This window comes from Alnus glutinosa, chromosome 1 (genome assembly GCF_958979055.1).
Source record: "Alnus glutinosa chromosome 1, dhAlnGlut1.1, whole genome shotgun sequence".
Lineage (NCBI taxonomy): Eukaryota > Viridiplantae > Streptophyta > Magnoliopsida > Fagales > Betulaceae > Alnus > Alnus glutinosa.
Genome location: NC_084886.1, coordinates 51,675,110 through 51,693,093, shown reverse-complemented (window position 1 = coordinate 51,693,093; position 17,984 = coordinate 51,675,110). Strand labels below are relative to the sequence as shown.

The following is a 17,984-nucleotide window of genomic DNA, read 5'->3' as shown; positions in this document are numbered from 1 at the left end:
AATATAGTGTAAGTTATGGGCTACGTACTATAAATGAGAAAAGAATTAATCGTACTGCTTCAAAATTTTACGTAGCTATGTCGACAAAGATGCTGAGTTGCTTATCTACAAATTAGTTTTATATTTTTTGTTAATTAATTTTCATCTTAGTCTAAATGATTATAGGGAATTTCAATTTTGATTAGTTTTTTTTTAATATAACGTAAATGTGTGCTAGGAAAACATATTATCATAAGAAATTAATGATAATACTATATACAATATCACACCATAATAAAATTTAGCACTTAATGCTATTTAGTAAATTATTATGTATACGATTGTCATAGAATATATTATTATTGTCACGTTATTCTGACGGTAGTATAACCGTTTATTAAATAGCATTACTAAACTTTATTATGTAATTTTTTGGCTATATATGTGGCTAAGTGTATGATATAGGATATAAATCATCACTTTGGAAGCTGACCTGAATGAGAGAGGGGTTGTTGAGGATGGTAAATGTGAAAATTGATTGGGGGGGGTGTAGGGTGTAGGGTGTAGTCATATGGATGGAGGAAAGTATATGTGATAAAACCAAAGATATAATGGTAGACTGGATCGCTTCCACTGATCCATGAAATCCCTCCCATGCTGAAACTCGCATTAACTCCTCCCTCCCTTTCTCACTCATGTCAGCCACCCTGCCACGGTGACCCCACATGCACCTTCCAGAGAGAGTGAGAGAGAGGGAGAGAGTAGAGGCTCTTGAAGATGAGATAGAAAACTCAGTTGTGTTTATGGCATTGTAGGCACGGAGATGCCGTGTCTGCACATTGAAAGCCACCATGCATAATAATAATATATACTATATAAAATACGTACACTCAACTTGCAGACTTTTGCCCTGAGCACTTGACGTCATCGCCTTTACGCCTGCCTTGCTCATTTATTTCTTTTCTCTCTGTGTCGTGCTTTTAAAAGGTAGTAAGGAAGAGGAGGTGGAGCCATCCTTTCATAATTCTTAGCGGACATGTTTAATAACGTGATTTTTTCAAATATTGTCGACGACTACCATATATTCTTAAGTCGTTGTTCTAACCCGACAACCAAGTACGTTGCAATATATGCTTGCACCATAATGATTTGGCTAAAAGCCTCAAACCATGCATTCTTGGCAAGTGAATATTCTTGTTTACTGTTAAAACTATTCTTCACGCCAATTCACGTAATTACGTGTTTTAAGTAATTTTTTCATATCATTTAAGCAAAATAAAAGGAACACGTCACCTTAGTTGATTTGGAATTGGTGTGATAAACAGAATTTAAACCATGCAGCAAAAAAGGGGTTAAGGTGATGAGTTTGATAAAAACCCCAAATCACCACGGAAGGCAATTATTACTGTGGCATCGTAATAAAAGCAACTGAAGGGAGATCGAGCTTGCATGGGCTTTTTACTACTGGAAAGTTAAAAAGTTAAAAGGGAAAAGAGAACTTTTGCTGATCTACGCCCTTCAGACTTCAGTCGTCTGAGATTTTGATTTCCATATATGAGAAGACATGATGACCAATCACCGGCCAACGCGCGCAGAGAATGACAGCCTGCATTTTTTTTTTGTTTGTCTAAAGATATATGCATAAGACATTACTACACAATTGTGGTACTGAGTTTTTTTGGTAGAAACATTCTCCACTTGTGACCTTTGCACCATGAAGCTTTTCCTCAGGTAAACAGTAGAGCATTCATTCTGGCTTCTTCTTTTTCCTTATAAAGAATCCGATATTCTTCACTTATTATATTATTCAGTTGCCCTCTTAGTCTTGGTTCATGAGGTAATTAATTAAAGAGCTGGAATATTGGGACTACGGTTTATATGTCGGGATATTTCCAGATATTGTTCAACCCAAATATTTAAGTCTATATTATAATATTAATGGTGACATCTTTTCAATGTGGGACACAATCAACTTTTTACCCTTATACGCGTATGTATATATGCTCAACCATCATAGACAATGCCCATAATTTCATAAGCGCCTAATTAGCAAATAAGCAATAATTATTGGTTTCCCTCTAAAACAAAGTATTTGAAACCCGGCCAAAGGGAAAAATTGAGATTTTTTTGTGCATGAAATTGAAATGTAAACCAGCTACCATTATCAAATGTGGGGGACCATGCATGCCTGGGCAGCCGTCTCAATGTTAAACCAATACCCACAAGTCGTTGTCAGAAACTGACACTAGAGCATTCAAATCAGAATCCTTTCAATTGATGCCCTAATGATCGACTACAACTGATTTCTTTGTCATTTACCAACAATCAAGCTGCCCACTGAAGCAAAATCAAGCTTGAAAGGGAAAAAATAAATAAATAAATTCAAAGAAAAGGGATAGAAGGGGCACGTTGAACATTCAATCTACAATATTCCTTTTTCCCAATTGGTTGAACCTTCTTTCTCTTTAATTACATCCTCTTTGTTGCTTACTAATCCCACGTTTATATGTGTCTTACCTAATTGACAATTAAGAACCACTAATATCAAAAGGCCCTCTTTTGGTAAGTTCTTCCTTAAAAATGAAAAAAAGAAAAACATGCAAATTAAGCTATATTGGTGGACTAATGGCTTAATTAATTAAAACAAAGAGTAATGCTAAACCACTTTTTTTTCTTACAATTATTCTAAAAAAAAATAGTAACTAATGCACAATTATATATATATATTAACAATAGATGATCAAAGGATTGGTTCTGACTGTCACGTCAGCATTGTAAAATATTTATAGGATATAAATATAATTTTTAGCATTACTCAAAAAAAAATATTTAATTTCTACTACATGCAACTTGCCACGTGAGCATATATAATGAGATAAAAGTGTAAAATATTGATGTAATATTTTAAGGGTAATGCTAGAGCTCCTTCTAGAGTCTTTCTAGGGTCTTTCTATGCTGACATGTCACTCTGTTTTTTTCTTAATAATAACATGAGAGAGAAATCAAGCTGTAATTTTTTTTTATTAAAAACAAGGTGTCATATCAGCATAGAAAGACACAAAAAGACACTAGAAGAAGTTATAGCATTTCTCTATAACATTACTCTTACTTTAAAACAAAATGTGCATGCTATATATACGTACACCTTATAATTTCGAATGTACCGAAACTAATTATGATAAATGTGACTCTCTGTCAACAATTTTACTGCTTTATTTTTGAAATGCCTTAAATTTCAACTCATTATTAAATTTCATAAGCCTAATAGTGAATATGTTGTCACACTTACCACTATTTACACTGGGCGTTAATTAACTACGTACAACAAAAACAAAATAATATTGATCAATATGTATCAGGCCTTGTGTCAATTTGATGACCAGAGCTAGGCCTCCAAAACTTCTTGTTTTTAAGAATATATTGGGTATTATTAGTCACAATTTTGCATAGTAAACATCGAAAATACTTTTTCTTTTTCTTTTTAATGCTGCGCCTTATCCCTAAAAGAATTATTGATTTAATACAGTAATGGCGGCCACTGGACCACATTACCAAATATTAAACTGACAAGAACAGATACAAAATCTTACTACACTACTTGATCATCTTGGACGAAAGGCAGACAATGGAATGCAAATACCGAAAATAGTTAACTATTCACACTCTATATAACCCTTCTCTCTCTAGATCTCTCTCTTCAATTCATCTCACAAACAGTTCTTTCTTTTGATTGCTTGCTGTTTTTAGTTTTCATTTTCTTGTCGATTCCCGTGAGATTCCCCAGCACCTAACGGTAAAGAACCCAGCCAATTCATACACCTCAACAGGGACGTTGATGGCGATGTTCAGTCTCTTTCACCTGAGCTCTGCTATAATTTGCGCCTTTTAGCAATACTATTCTTGATCTTGACAATCGATCTCGCTTACACCTCTACTTCTCCATCTGGGTCCTTTTCTCCTTCTCAGTCCCCACTCTTTTATCCTCATCCGATCCGCTACACTTTCTCTGGGCAGTTTTCGGGGAAATTTAAAAAATAGTCAAAATGGGTGACGGTTTCTCTGATATTTTTGAAGAACATGAATTCGGAGACACCAACTTGGCCGACGACGATCTTTTTAGCATCTTTGAGAGTTTAGAGAGTGTGGCGGAGTTTCCTCCGATTGACGAAGATGTGCTTAGCTCAAAAGAAGGCGAAGAGACCGCGAGATTGGTCTCTCAGAAGTCTACCTCATCCAGCGCTTTCCAAGATCAGTCGGAGACCGAGCTTGAAACATCACCAAAGAGAAAGAGGCCCAAGCTTGCCGGGATGACTTCCGAGGAGGAAGCAAACCCAGATGGGCAACAAAGGATGTCTCATATTACTGTCGAGCGCAACCGGAGGAAGCAAATGAATGAGCATTTGTCTGTCTTGAGGTCTCTTATGCCTTGCTTCTATGTCAAAAGAGTAAGAACTACTTACATCTTCTCTATACTATGCTTTCCTTTGCCTCTATACATCTTCACTTCAGCCTTGAGTCGCGTTGATTCGTCCTAAAAAATAATAGAGAAAGAAAGACTTCCAAAAGAGAAAAGTGTTTTTTTTCTGTTTGCTCTTCTAATTAATATCACGTTATTAGTGGGTCACATATTCATGGTCACATCAAGAGCTAGAGCTTACATTTGTACCATGGATCCTTTAACTGATCATTCATTGTATCCTTCAAGTTACTTAATTACACTAATTATTTGTGTTGAATATATTTTAGAAGTAATTAAATTTATTCTGCTACGGTTTAGGGAGATCAAGCATCGATAATTGGAGGAGTGGTGGATTACATCAACGAGTTGCAGCAAGTTCTACATTCGCTTGAAGCCAAGAAGCAACGAAAAGTTTATAGCGAAGTGCTAAGCCCTAGGCTTAATGTTTCAAGTCCAAGACCCTCACCAGTACTTAGCCCTAGAAAGCCACCACTAAGCCCTAGACTAAACCTACCAATTAGCCCAAGAACTCCACAGCCAAGCAGCCCTTACAAGCCCAGGCTGCAACAAGGTTACCTCTCCCCGACCATGGCTACTACTTCGCTCGAACCTTCTCCTTCTTCATCGTCTACTTCCTCCATCAATGATAATGTCAATGAGCTCGTCGCAAATTCTAAGTCTTCAATAGCAGACGTGGAGGTGAAGTTTTCAGGTCCAAATCTTCTTTTGAAGACTGTGTCTCCTCGGATTCCTGGGCAAGCCACGAAAATAATTTCCACCCTGGAAGATCTCTCGTTTGAAATTCTCAACGTAGGCATCAAAGCTGTTGACGAAACCATGCTAATTAGTTCCTTCACCATTAAGGTAAAAACTCTAGCTAGTTACCAGTTTCCACCTTTTCTTTTCCTTCTGAACTTTTAGTTTAGAAGACTTTTATAATTTGCATTATAATAATTTTGAATTAAAGCAAAAATATTTTTCAAAAAAAACATACATTCCCCCCAAGTTCTCAAATTCAGCTCTGAGTACAAAAATTAATAGCATTGATGGTCTTCAAAAAATTAAGATTTGTGAAAAGTGTGCCTCATGTTTTTTTTCTTGTCCTTTTTTGACTGTAGTGATTTTCGACCTCTCGCTCAGTCGCTCTCAAAATTAAACTTGTCTTCAAAACGCAACAGCTAGGTGTATGTCTCTGTCAAATGCCTAGTGCTGCTAAACAATGTATCTAGCTTAAATCTTTAATTTGGTTATTCCATTTGTAAATGTATTGAAATTATTCTCATCACCTTATCTACTAATAGCTCTTTAAAAAATAAAAAAAAATTAAACTTCAAGGTTATGAATTATATATGATTATAAAACTGCTTAGACTTAAAATGAGTAAGCGAAGTTTTTGTTAAAACCTTTACTTTTTAAATAACAAAAAATAAAAGGAGAAAAATAAATAAAAATAAAAGCATGTAGCTCAAATAATGCATTTCATATTAGAGATATATAATTATATATTCAGACGTGGGGTGTTTAAATGTGACGGTTTCATCAAAATTTTAGACATCATATTCTACTTTACATAAGCCAATTTAATACAAATACTGTAGACAACTTTAGACAAAAAGGGCACCCATATTGGAGGTAATTTTGATTTTTGCATGGGTGCAAGGTAATATTAATTAAAGATGAAATGCAGTAATTTCAGAGCCATATTTAAAAAACTGACCTTCTTGTACTGTTAAGTTTAATGCATGTCTTTGGAAACCGAAACCACGAGATATTGCAGAAAACTATGGTACGTTGCAGCCGTTGTCCTGATCATCATTAATTAATTCAGTATATGTAATTAATGTAAATATATTGAAGAATTGTTATATATATAGATATGACACTGCTTTGATTTAATTAAATTGATTTATTGAAGCTAATGATTGGGTATTTGTTTTGTTAATAGTTTGGAATTGAATGCCAACTTAGCGCCGAGGAACTGGCACACCAAATTCAGGGAACATTCTGCTAATTATTAGTCCACTGAAGATCGATAGTTTCCAGTCTCAAGCCTATATAACAAGACCTCTCTCTCTCTCTCTCTCTCTCTCTCTCTCTCTCTCTTCTCTCTCTAGATCTCTCAGCTGAAGTGCACGACTAATAAAAGAGAATGTGGGAAGGCATTTACCAACATTCCTATTAATTAACTACAAATTTAATTGTAATCAGTACGTACTCATGATCGATCTGTATTAGGTACGTAGTGTCAACCTCTTGTAACTGATGAGCATTCTCAAGTTCTAAGTTAATCTATGAATTTTAATTTTCATTCCCAAGTAATTGTCTTCCTATCATCATCAGTGAAGCAACATGTCCTTAATTTGAGCTTTTGCTATGGAAAGTACAAGTTCAATATCTGCTGATCGAGCTTAATTGAGATCTCTCTCATTATTGAAAGAAAAAAAAATCTATAAAACAGCCCAAACTTCTCCTGAACAATTTGAATTCGACTTATTAATTAAGATGCTCATTTTAAACTGGTTTGTTTCCAAGCTTCAGCGGCTCAAATTTGAAACTCAACTAGTAAGACATGCACAGAGATTGAACAAACCAAAGCTCAACTCTAGAAATTTGTGAGCACTAAAGATTATTTGCAATATATATATATATATATATATATATATATATATATATATATATATATATATATATATATATATATATATATATATATATATATATGTTGCGCTTTAATTTTACGAAAAACTTACCAAAATTTGCATTTTATGTCATGCTTAAAATTCATAAAATTGTTACCACTCAAGTGTGAATAACTAATTTTTAAATGTCGATCTAATACATATTTTGATGGATAATATGCATTGGCAAATGTTGAATATAAAGAATTGATGTCTCACCAAACTAAATAGAAGATACCACAAGAGCAGAGTAATCACAACTTACAAAATTTACTAGCTAGAAGTACATTAAGCTAATCGTAAAATGTAAATAAAGAAGATAAAAAAAGATCACATTAAAACTTCAACAACGACCAGAAGATATGCTGATGTAGACTTCTTAATTCTAATATGGACGCCTTTTGATGGTCTCCTTTTGTAAATATGTGTTGGTCGATCGGCTTCCTTAACGGGCTGCATCATTTCACATTGAATTATGATGTGTGTTTGGTGTCATTTTTGTATCCATCTCTTTTGTAAATCAACTATTAAATTTGTGAAACCCATATGTAATCTCATTGATTCAATTGTGAATTAATTTACACATCTCTTATATGGAGATTGACAAAAAAAATATACAAGAGAATGAAACTAAACATATATATATATATATATATATATATATATATATATATATATATATATATATATATATCTTAATCTTAATATCATAGTATCATATATATATATATATATGGACAACACAGAATAATCTTAACTCCCGTTTTTGGATGTCATTTCTTTCATTTTTTCGTCATAGCTAGTTAGGGTTCTCCATATTATTATTGCTGTCATCATATTATGTTATATATGTTCCGATAGGATGCAAGCCAAATTAGCCCGGCCTATATACATACATACATATATATACATATAAAAAATCTTGGCCCTCCTTGAAAGAATTTTGTGAGTCTCCGTAATTATGTGCAAGTAGTTAGGTTATGCTTGTTTATAGTATCAATTAAATAATTGCATTGACCATTTGTTATTAGCTTAAATTTTGAAAAATTTGTGATTTAACATGGTATTAAAGTAGATATCTTAAGTTCGAACTTTGACTCTATAATTTATCCCATTTCCAGTTAAATATTCTACGTGATGGGTCTCACTTATTAATTAGAGAAGTTTAGCTCACACATAAGGGAGGGTATTATAGTATTAATTAAATAGTAATGCTATAACTCACATTTGTATCCCACAATGCTAATATAGTAGTCTCAACCAACCCTTAGAATTTTTTTAATTTTTTTTTTTTAAAAAAAACTATGACTGATCTAATGGTTAGTTAGGACTACTACATCGTCATTGTGAAATAATTGTAAGATAAAAACAAAATTTCAAGCATTACTCTTAATTAAATAATTAAATTAAATTTTGTTCTATTAACTTAAACTTTTAAAATAATCATTGATTTAACACATTGAATACCGCAATTGCCCAAATTTAACTATCATAAAAACTTTTTGGTAGTCTTGAGTTGAGCATTGGGCCAGAAACACAAATGTCTGGTGACTTTAATTGTGGAAAAACTCTGGAGGTATAGTAGCAGGGCAATTCTTCTTCGCCACATATTTGTACTGAACAAAAAATAACAGCTCAGTTTAAATTTTTTTTTGAAAAAAAAAAAAAAAAAAAAAAAAAAAGAAAAGAAAAGAAAAGAAAAGAAAAAAAGTTAAGGCATTAGCATATTCACCAAAATAATTAACATCTCAGAAAGCCTTATCCGACTGACCACCTAGAATTAAGAGTGGCAATTTGTGTTTGTGTGTTTGGTTAAGGTCGTGTCGAGTTATGGGTATCAAATTATGAGTAATGATGACGGATCAAACCCATCAACTTTAACCCGCTAATTTTGTGTTGGCACGGTGTGTGTAGGTTGTGTTAAAAATTGTCAGCATCTTTGTCATGTATTTGATTTGAGTCATGTCAAGACATAAATATAAGACTACATAAGACAACCCTAACGTATCATATTTAATTAAACGGGTCAGATCCATCAACCATAACTAGCCAATTTCATGTTAATTTGTGTCAAATTCTGCTCCCCTTATGCTGACTGTATTTCTCCTTGATAGCGGGTAAACTAGAACTAAGGCTATTACAGCACAGGTGGTGGAGATCCTTGACGCAGTTACACAAATCAGAAGGCTTGTAACGTGTGTAATGCTGCAGGTGGAATTCTGAACCTAAAAAAAAAAAAAAAAACAAAAACAAAAACAAAAGAATTAAAAATCAAGCCATCGATCTTTTTTAAGGCAGTCTTGTTAAGAAACGGCCGGTAACCAAAACAAGAAGAAATTGACTACTTGGTTTAATATCAGGCACATACCCATGGTCTCTATGACGGGGAAAGTATATATTTGGCCAAGAAAATTGCCGAAGCAGCTATAAGTGAGGGAGCATGGCAGAGCATACTGTAATCTAAGAGAGATAATTCCACAATGTAGTTGGCTAAGCACTCTAACTGCAAGCATGGAACGTACCCCCTCCACCATAAAATATTTTATGGTTCTCATCAAATATCACCATAAAATCCCAAACATCGATATATCCCAAAAGGTGCATGCATGGCAAAATGTGGCAATCGACCATTTGCTTCGATCATCATGCACACCTCGATTATTAATTGCCTGCATGAAGAAGCTAGCCTAGCTACCGAATAATAGCATGCAGCTGGGCCTAGAGATAAAAGTTCTCTAAATAATTGATCGATTTCTTAAAAGTCTTTTAGCAGCCTATGGTTTGGACATTCTTATTGTCTCTCTAACCTAATATTATGATTGGGCACCACTATCGCTTCCCTTCAATAATTGCATTCCCTAGCTATTGCATGTGGCCTATCTAGGGTCTTGACATTCTCATTGTTTCCCCACCCTAAATGAAGAGTGGGGAGAGACTACCTCAACTTTTTCTGTAATCTTATGACATTCATTTATGTTCTCTTCATGTCAATATTGATATCCTTTTTGCTACCTATACTTCCCGAGCTAGTAATGCTTCATACCATATAAAAATCTCACCAAATATCTCACCAAATTGACTTTGCAAAGTTTAGCAGTCATTAATTGAATATATTTTTTAAAAATAATGACTGATTCAAGGACTATTAGGCCTTGTCATGACAACTTTTTAAAATATTTATATTAGTATATATAGGTTGAATTACTCTTACTCCCCTAATCTAAATTGTAATGGTCCAACCCATATATTCACACCTACTGATACACTTGTGGGTACCATTCTATATATTGACAAGAGTGGGTTTACAACCTATAATAGACTTTAGACTTTTGGTAGTTTCTAAGATTTAATGCATTTCATGTATCCATATACATTAATTGCATTTCCCCGTAGAAATAGTCAAAATAATTACTGAAAATGTACAAATTTTTATTTTAGCTACTTATTTTTTTATACATACTCCAACATATTCTCTATTCTACTCTTTATTTTCTTTAAATATTATTTTGTGTAGGAAATAGTGTGAAAAAAATATGGAGAGAGAGAGAGAGAAAGAGAGAGAGAGAGAGAGTAAAAGATGGAAAAATGAGAGAGAGAGAGAGAGAGAGAGAGAGAGAGAGAGAGAAAATAGTAAAAAACTCTTTGTAGTGTGAATAGTGAATAAGCAAAAGAGCTTATTTAGATCATCTCTAACAGAATAAACAAATGGTTCATTATAGTCAAATTTGTTGACTATTATGAGTCATTTTTCGTCTCCAACAAAATAGGCAAAATAGATTTTTTTTTTTTTTCTAGTATGAATAGTAAATAAACAGAATATTTACTATTCACACTATATAGAGTTTTTTTTATTATTTTCTCTCCCCTTCTCTCTCTCTCTCTCTCTCTCCTTATTTCTTTCACACAAAATAATATTTAAATGCAAGTAAAGAGAGTAAAATAAAGAATCTGTTTGAGAGAATATTGAAAAAACAGTAACTAAAATAGAGAGTTGTACTTTTTCAATAGTTACTTTGACTATTAATATTATTGTTGGAGATGCTTTTACTATTCACACTATAATGAAAAATTTTATTATGCATTTTTTGCTTGAGAAGAAAAATAGACTATTATGAGCTATTTAACTATTCCGATAGAGATGCTCTTAGCATCCTTCCCATTATCCCCACCTCGTAATTGCTATTTTAGCTTGTGAACACCTATAAATCTAGGGTAAAAAAAGAAAAAGAAAAAATGACGTAACATCATTAGAGAAGTACTTCTATTTTGATGTGAAAGCCCTACCTTTAGTTGAAAGAATATGTTTGAGGGAAGCAAACATGACTGGACTACTGTTCCAAAACTTAGTGCTTTGTAATTTGTATGGTTAAAAGAAATAAATAAATACTAAAACATAAAGTTAGCTCAAGTACTCAATCATGATGGAAAGTCCTAATATCTAGCTAACCAATCTAACAATCTCAACTTTTCTGAAAAAAAAAAAAAAATGTCTGGATCCCTACATCTTTTATCCACGACTGATTTGATAAATTTTGAAGATTAAAACAGTAATTTTAAGTAAGACCTTTTCTTACACTTAAAAATTAATTAAACAATATTTTATTTAAATTTTAATATTATAATTTTTTTTTCTTTAAAATCCATTATTCTCTTTTAATGGGATGCATAATTACTAATTAAATTTTTATTTGGTTCTACTCTAAATCTCTCACACGTGTAGAAATGAACGGCCAGAATACAATCTATAACGTAAAGAAAATACATATGCTACGAAGTGTCGAAACTCGTACACAACAAGAGACAAAATGCACTCACAATATTTATTAGCTATTACCTTTATTTGTTTCTCTTCCATTTTGGGTGGGTGGGTGGGTGGGTGGGGGGAGAGGCCTTAGGCAATAGCCTACATGGCCTATACCTATTGAGCTAGCATTGCTTTTATTATAATTTCTTTACAAACTCACGAAACAGTATTCTATATAAGTAACACGTGGTGCAACATAGGTAAAAAAAACTTAAGCAACAAAAATTGATAAATAAATTTAATTAGTCAGTGGCTCATATGGTAAATGTCACGTTAATTTGTAAGAAACTCGTTATTGGTTTGTTTTCTCTTTTGAGTTTCCTTGTTACTCTAGTTACCAAGTAACCAAATCGGAGTAATGGGTCCCGTATAATCTTCCACAGAGACTTCCGATTGGCGGAAAATTTATTAATTCATATTCAATTTTTGGTTTTGATTGTACCGGAATATTCTGTTATGGGTTGGCATTCAATTCTATAAATAAATTTGGTGATGGTTAGAGCTTAATTTATTGTGTACCCAAAAACAAAACGTACAATGAAACAGATCGGTGGTGGCCCAGCACGCTACGGTGTTTGAATTTAAGGATGTCTTCAGGCTAGTCCATTGTTTAGGGTCCATCGTATTTTTGGTAAAGTCCACTTGTTTAATCATATTATGTCTAAATAATGGGCCTGGTCCTGGGCCTGAGGACATAGACTTAAAGTCGTTCATCTACGCCTTGGGCTCTAGTTTTTCTCCCTTGACCCTCGTCAATGCCAGGTTCTGATTCCCACAACCACATTTCACCATGTCCATAATTAAAAAGCCTTAAACAAGTTTTTGGAGAAAAAAAAGAAAAAGAAAAGATAATTAACAAAAATTTTTTAAAAAAAAAAAAAAAAAAAAAAAAAAAAAAAAATTGAAGGGAAGATGTAACCATTTCATTAACACTCCCGAGGGGTAACATTGTTATAACCAAACATAGTTAAAAATGGATTCAGACCATTACAAAGATTCAGACTAAAACAAGTATCCTAGAATTCAAATCATACCAAAAATTACTACAAATAAACCTAGTCAACAAGAAGATAGAAACTACTACCAGCACACAGGGAGTCGGCCATAAACAATCTGAGCTAAAATAAAAAATGTTGTTAGAAAATAAACAAGTTTATGGACCCAAACAGTACTAATTACTCACCTTCCCACTTATCCTCAATTATCCAAAGGAGCAAATTACATTGCTAATACAAACAGAAAATAAAATCACTATCAGGTTAACATCTTGAAGGTACATATTAAGCTTTTGGAGCAAAATCAACGAGTATTTTGCATTTAAAAGCCATGAGAGCACTTCCAAACTGCAACCAAACAAAATTTTCCTAGCAAGCTAGGAGGAGACCTCCACATTCCAGTACGTAGTATTTATATATAAATACCACGTATGCATGTATATAGATGAGTTTTTCTCTCCTCATGATAATTAACTTGCTAGGAACATCAACTACAATTGGCTAAAAAAGTATACCTCAGTACATCTACTGCTATATTCACTTTATTTCTTTCAGCGATCGATGCATGTATGCAATTAGGAAAAGAATCCGGCGTTGTCAAATGTGAAGTTGGGGTCGAATTCCTGACCAAATGGAAAATCAAAACCAACCGTTGGAGAATCTGTAGCTGAAGTTGCAGCTGATATCATCTCTGTCAGCTCATGATCACAACTCGGAAAATGCTCCTGGTTCCCTCCAAAGCCACTCATCCCACTTGGAGAAACCGAGAAATAGTTCGCTCCAGATGTTGCCGGAGACATGAAGGAAGGAGAATAGCTTCCCATAAAATTGCTATCCATCATGGCTGCCTGAATCGCTTGTTTTTCAGCCTGATCAGTGTTCGATGTAGAAGCGAAGTGAAATGAAGGGAAAGCTTTCTCGTGGGTGTCTAAGTTTTCGGTTTGGACTTTGAGGGTTGTCTGGAAGTTCAAGAGGGTTTCTTGTGGTGGCTGCTGATTTTCTGGCGGTTGGTAGTTATGATGCTGATGATTCTGCTGAAGGCCGCCGACCATGTTGTTGTTTTGTTCCTGCTTTTCAGGAGATGTTGGGGGAGGAATTATGTGGGAGGCTTGGGTACACGTGTGCCTTCCTCGGTAAGTGATTTCAAAGACAGTTGGGTCTTCATCGGATCGTTGAACTTGCTTTGTAGCCAGACAACCTTGGACATTTCGGTGAGTACACCTGTAGTAGCCTCTGCAAATTCGAACATTAATCAATTGTTGAGAGGAGATTTAAGGAGAAAAAGAATTGGTATATATGTATAATTAATGAACTTTGAGTCATATAATGGCAGAATCAGATCCGTACATAATTTCAATGTAGAGCCTAAATCATTGGAATAGGTCAAGAAGGATTCACGGATGCATGAAATAATAGGCAATTTCCATTCAATTCTGATATTATATATGCACTCTACGTTGTTTTGGTGTGAAAGCAAAGTTGCGCTTTATAGGAGATTATGGAGTACTTCAGGACCACATGAAGTTTAAAGGTACAGATCGATCAAAGTTGCCTGACCACTAGGCCACAAGTCCTAATAAAAGGATAAATTTGTATTGCTAATAATTAGAATTTTAGAATGTGTTGTTGATAAAATATAAATTAAATGATTAAATTTATTTTTTTTTCCAATCAATTTAAATTTTCGAAACAAGTGATAATTTAACCGCCACAATCAAAAGAGGCTCCATTCCAGGTTAGACAGAAAGTGGATTCTGGGATTTAGTTGCATCTATATATATATATATTCATATCATAATAATCTTTGTTCAAAACCCATGCATAAAATTCGAACTCTCTTATTGCTGTCTAGAAAACTTATTTGAAAACTATGAACCAAAATAAGTTTCTGCAGGATTATGTCCTACCTCGGATATTTGGCATTAAGAATGTCTTTCTGCCCATATTTCCTCCAACTAAAGCCATCATCAAGAGGCCCTTCAAGTCCCGTACCCGGACTAACTCTCACTTGTTGTGTCCACCCCGGCAAAGTCTTTCTGCAGAAACACAAAAACTCAAACCTTAATAGTTGAAATCAACTTTTTTGCAGAAATATAATTTTTCTTTTTCTTTTTTTTATATAACTAACTGGGATATATATCCGGAGCTTTATTCATCAAAAAAAAAAGATATATATCCGGAGCTTCGCCAGACTAGATCTCAGAACACCGTGTAAAGTGCTCCTTTCACAAGAGTAGGGTAAAGCTCGGGCTTGAATTTACCTCTTTCTAGAGGCATCTCTGTGCTCCGGATCCGAATCTTCGCTCCGTGGACTACCAGCTAGAGAAGGTGGGGATTCGGACATTCGTAAAATTGCACCTCCTGTGTAGTGTGGCTCACCCGCTGAGCTGCTCCACTGGAGCATTGAGAGTGCCTTTTCATAGGAAGTCAAGATCTTTGTGAGTAAGAATTCGCGGGTCTCTTGCGATGAAGATGGCACATTGAGATGGCTTTGGAGCTGTCTAGCTAGCTCCCTCCCTTGTGATAGCTCATGTATAAGATTCTTTTGCTCCCAATCTCCCACGTTCTCCATTGAACCACAAAAACAAGTCAAGGATAGGACAAATGTTTGCTCAAAAACAGCCTGACGGTTCGCTGTGCTAGCTTTTGTTGGGGAGAAAAGCGAGAGATTGGAATAAAACAATCTCTACAAGACAAAAAAAAAAAAAAAAAAGGCCAATAAAATGAGAAAGCTAGAAAGGCATGCAAAGTTTAGCGAAAATACGAGTTGGGTTTCGAAAATCGATGCTAAAAGGAGGCTGTTTTTGCTTTAACTGCAAAATTTGGACATTTATGAAAAGCTTTTGCAAACGGGTTTCTTGCAAAAGGCCAGAAACATTGTCTAAAACAAACAAAAACGGAGCGCTAAAGAAGAAGAAGGCAGTAGTGATCAGTTTATTGTGCTTTGGGATTGTCGATCAGAACAAGGAAGAATCTATGGAGGACGAGTAAAAGGAAAGATGAAAGCGTGAGGAAGGAGGGACAGTCTGATTGTGGCATTTAAGGAAGCCTCAGATTTGGAATTTCGGAAAGGGTAAAAGAAAAGAGAGAAATTAAGTTTGACCGAGAATAGGAGAGTGGATTTTCTTCATTGAGACCGGTCTTTGGTCATAGGAATTGTCCCGCAAGAGGTTCAAATAGTGAGCAAGTCCAATTGCTGACCATTTCCTCGGAACTTTTTTGAATTGATGAAGGCAAATGCGGGGTCATAGAGGTGCATAAAAAACAATAATAATAATAATGAAAAAGAAAGTCAGAGTTTCGGAGCTTGGTGACGAGGAGACCAAGAATCTTCAACCCTGCTCCGCGTTATCTTACAGTTACTAGAAGTGGTGCTATTTCCACGTAGGACACAGAGAGAGATAAAGTGATGAGGACAAGGTGATGACGCGAGCGTGACGTTAACTTCAAACCTCTGCTTACGTTAACAATTGGGTAGATTCGTTTTAGAGAATTTTTAGTAGTTTCATCAAATTTTACTCACTAATAAAGTAATTAAAAATTACATTTCTCTATTATGGTAAGTCACTTTTTAAAAATTTTTCCAACAGCCTCACAATTTAACTAGTCATTATTCCGTTTAAATAATTTTTTTTTTTCAGATTTCTTTATTTTTTTACTATTTAATCTTTTTATACAACAAGCTACCATACACCTTCATCTTGAGATTAGATCATTGCTAAGAAATTCAAAGAAGTTTTCATTTGCTTCTCAACCAAATTCAAGAAAGAAATAAAGAAAAGATAAATGAAATAATTATAAAGTTTATGTCAGAGACAAAGAAACCTTCATGTTCATGATCGTGTGAGAGAGATGGGAGAAAAAAGGAAAAAAATGTGCTGATCATGTGAGAGAGAAATGAGAAACAAAATTGATGAGAGAGTTGGTGAGTGAATATTACTCATCAAAATTGGTGAGTATTTTCACTCACTAAAACTTTTTTGTTAAAGTGGTGAAGCTGTTGGGAATGATTTTTTAGTGTTTTCATCAAATTGGCTCATCAAAATAGTTAAAAAATTTATTTTAATGAGGCTACTGGAAATGCTCTTACGAGGGAATGCAAACAAGCGTATTTTGTGCAGGTATTTATTTATTTTTCCTTAGTATGGAAGATTATTGTGGACCAAACTATAAATCACACTTTTATATCATTATTATTTTACGTGGTTGATATGTTAGTGTTAATTAATTTTTTAAGCAAGAGATTATTTATAAACTGATTGATACTTTCAGATCAGAGTAAAATAGTAGAAGAATAAAAATATGATTTTATTATAACTAACACTTTTTCCAAAAAAAGAGAACTACTCCACACAGATTAACAAACATATATCTTCTTTAAACATGAACATACACAAAATATATATCCTTTCGATAAATAATAGGGTTAAATATTCCAGAGGTACCTGAGTTTTACGTGTTTTTAAATTTAGTACCTCAGTTTCATTTCGTATCACAGGTAGTACTTGAATTTGGAAGAAAAAAGCTCTAGGTAGTACCTGTCAGATTTCTCGTCCAAATTTCAACTTCTCGCCACATGTCAACCCCATAGGGGGTGGTTCGGCCACCCCACAGTTGAAAAAAAAAAAAAAAAATTTGAAGGGTTTTGGCCCTAGGGGGTGGCCGAACCACCCCCTAGGGCCGCGGGGGTGGTTCGGCCACCCCAGACCGGCCAAGGGGGTGGCTCAGCCACCCCTCTTTTTTTTTTCTTTTTTTCTTTTTTTTTTTTCTTTTTTTTAATTTTAAACATTTTTTTAATTTTTTTTTATGTGGTGCCACGTGTCAACTTCAGCGGTTGACACGTGGCGAGAAGTTGAAATTCCCACGAGAAATCTGACAGGTACTACTTAGGGTTTTTTTCTTCCAAATTCAGGTACTACCTGTGATACAAAATGAAACTGAGGTACTAAATTTAAAAACACGTAAAACTCAGGTACCTCTGGGGTATTTAACCCTAAATAATAATTTAAACCTCACTTATAGACAACAGTTTGTATTATATTTGTTCGGAAAAATTTCACTTATTATCT

General features: G+C 34.2%; 2 protein-coding genes across 2 annotated transcripts; one reads left to right on the top strand and one right to left on the bottom strand.

Annotated features, from left to right (window-relative positions):
- Nucleotides 1–3,633: 3,633 nt before the first annotated feature.
- On the top strand, nt 3,634–6,695 carry LOC133862471 (transcription factor SPEECHLESS). The gene is made up of 3 exons (XM_062298306.1): nt 3,634–4,424; nt 4,757–5,302; nt 6,384–6,695. Exons 1-3 carry the CDS (start codon nt 4,023–4,025, stop codon nt 6,447–6,449), a joined length of 1,014 nt encoding a protein of 337 aa, XP_062154290.1. The 5' UTR covers nt 3,634–4,022; the 3' UTR covers nt 6,450–6,695.
- Nucleotides 6,696–13,072: 6,377 nt separating this feature from the next.
- LOC133857872 (probable WRKY transcription factor 53) lies at nt 13,073–15,974 on the bottom strand. Its single transcript, XM_062293242.1, has 3 exons — nt 15,177–15,974; nt 14,823–14,951; nt 13,073–14,148 (listed from the first exon to the last, which is right to left on the bottom strand). Exons 1-3 carry the CDS (start codon nt 15,485–15,487, stop codon nt 13,491–13,493), a joined length of 1,098 nt encoding a protein of 365 aa, XP_062149226.1. The 5' UTR covers nt 15,488–15,974; the 3' UTR covers nt 13,073–13,490.
- Between the last annotated feature and the right edge of the window lie 2,010 nt (nt 15,975–17,984).

Excerpts from the sequence above, each read along its gene's own strand:
- LOC133862471 (XM_062298306.1), top strand. The coding sequence starts at position 4,023 with ATGGGTGACGGTTTCTCTGATATTTTTGAAGAACATGAATTCGGAGAC. Across the intron at positions 4,425-4,756 it reads CTTGCTTCTATGTCAAAAGA|GGAGATCAAGCATCGATAAT; the intron begins GTAAGAACTACT and ends GCTACGGTTTAG. Across the intron at positions 5,303-6,383 it reads TTAGTTCCTTCACCATTAAG|TTTGGAATTGAATGCCAACT; the intron begins GTAAAAACTCTA and ends TTTTGTTAATAG.
- LOC133857872 (XM_062293242.1), bottom strand. The coding sequence starts at position 15,487 with ATGGAGAACGTGGGAGATTGGGAGCAAAAGAATCTTATACATGAGCTA. Across the intron at positions 14,952-15,176 it reads AGAGATGCCTCTAGAAAGAG|AAAGACTTTGCCGGGGTGGA; the intron begins GTAAATTCAAGC and ends GTGTTTCTGCAG. Across the intron at positions 14,149-14,822 it reads CTTAATGCCAAATATCCGAG|AGGCTACTACAGGTGTACTC; the intron begins GTAGGACATAAT and ends TCGAATTTGCAG.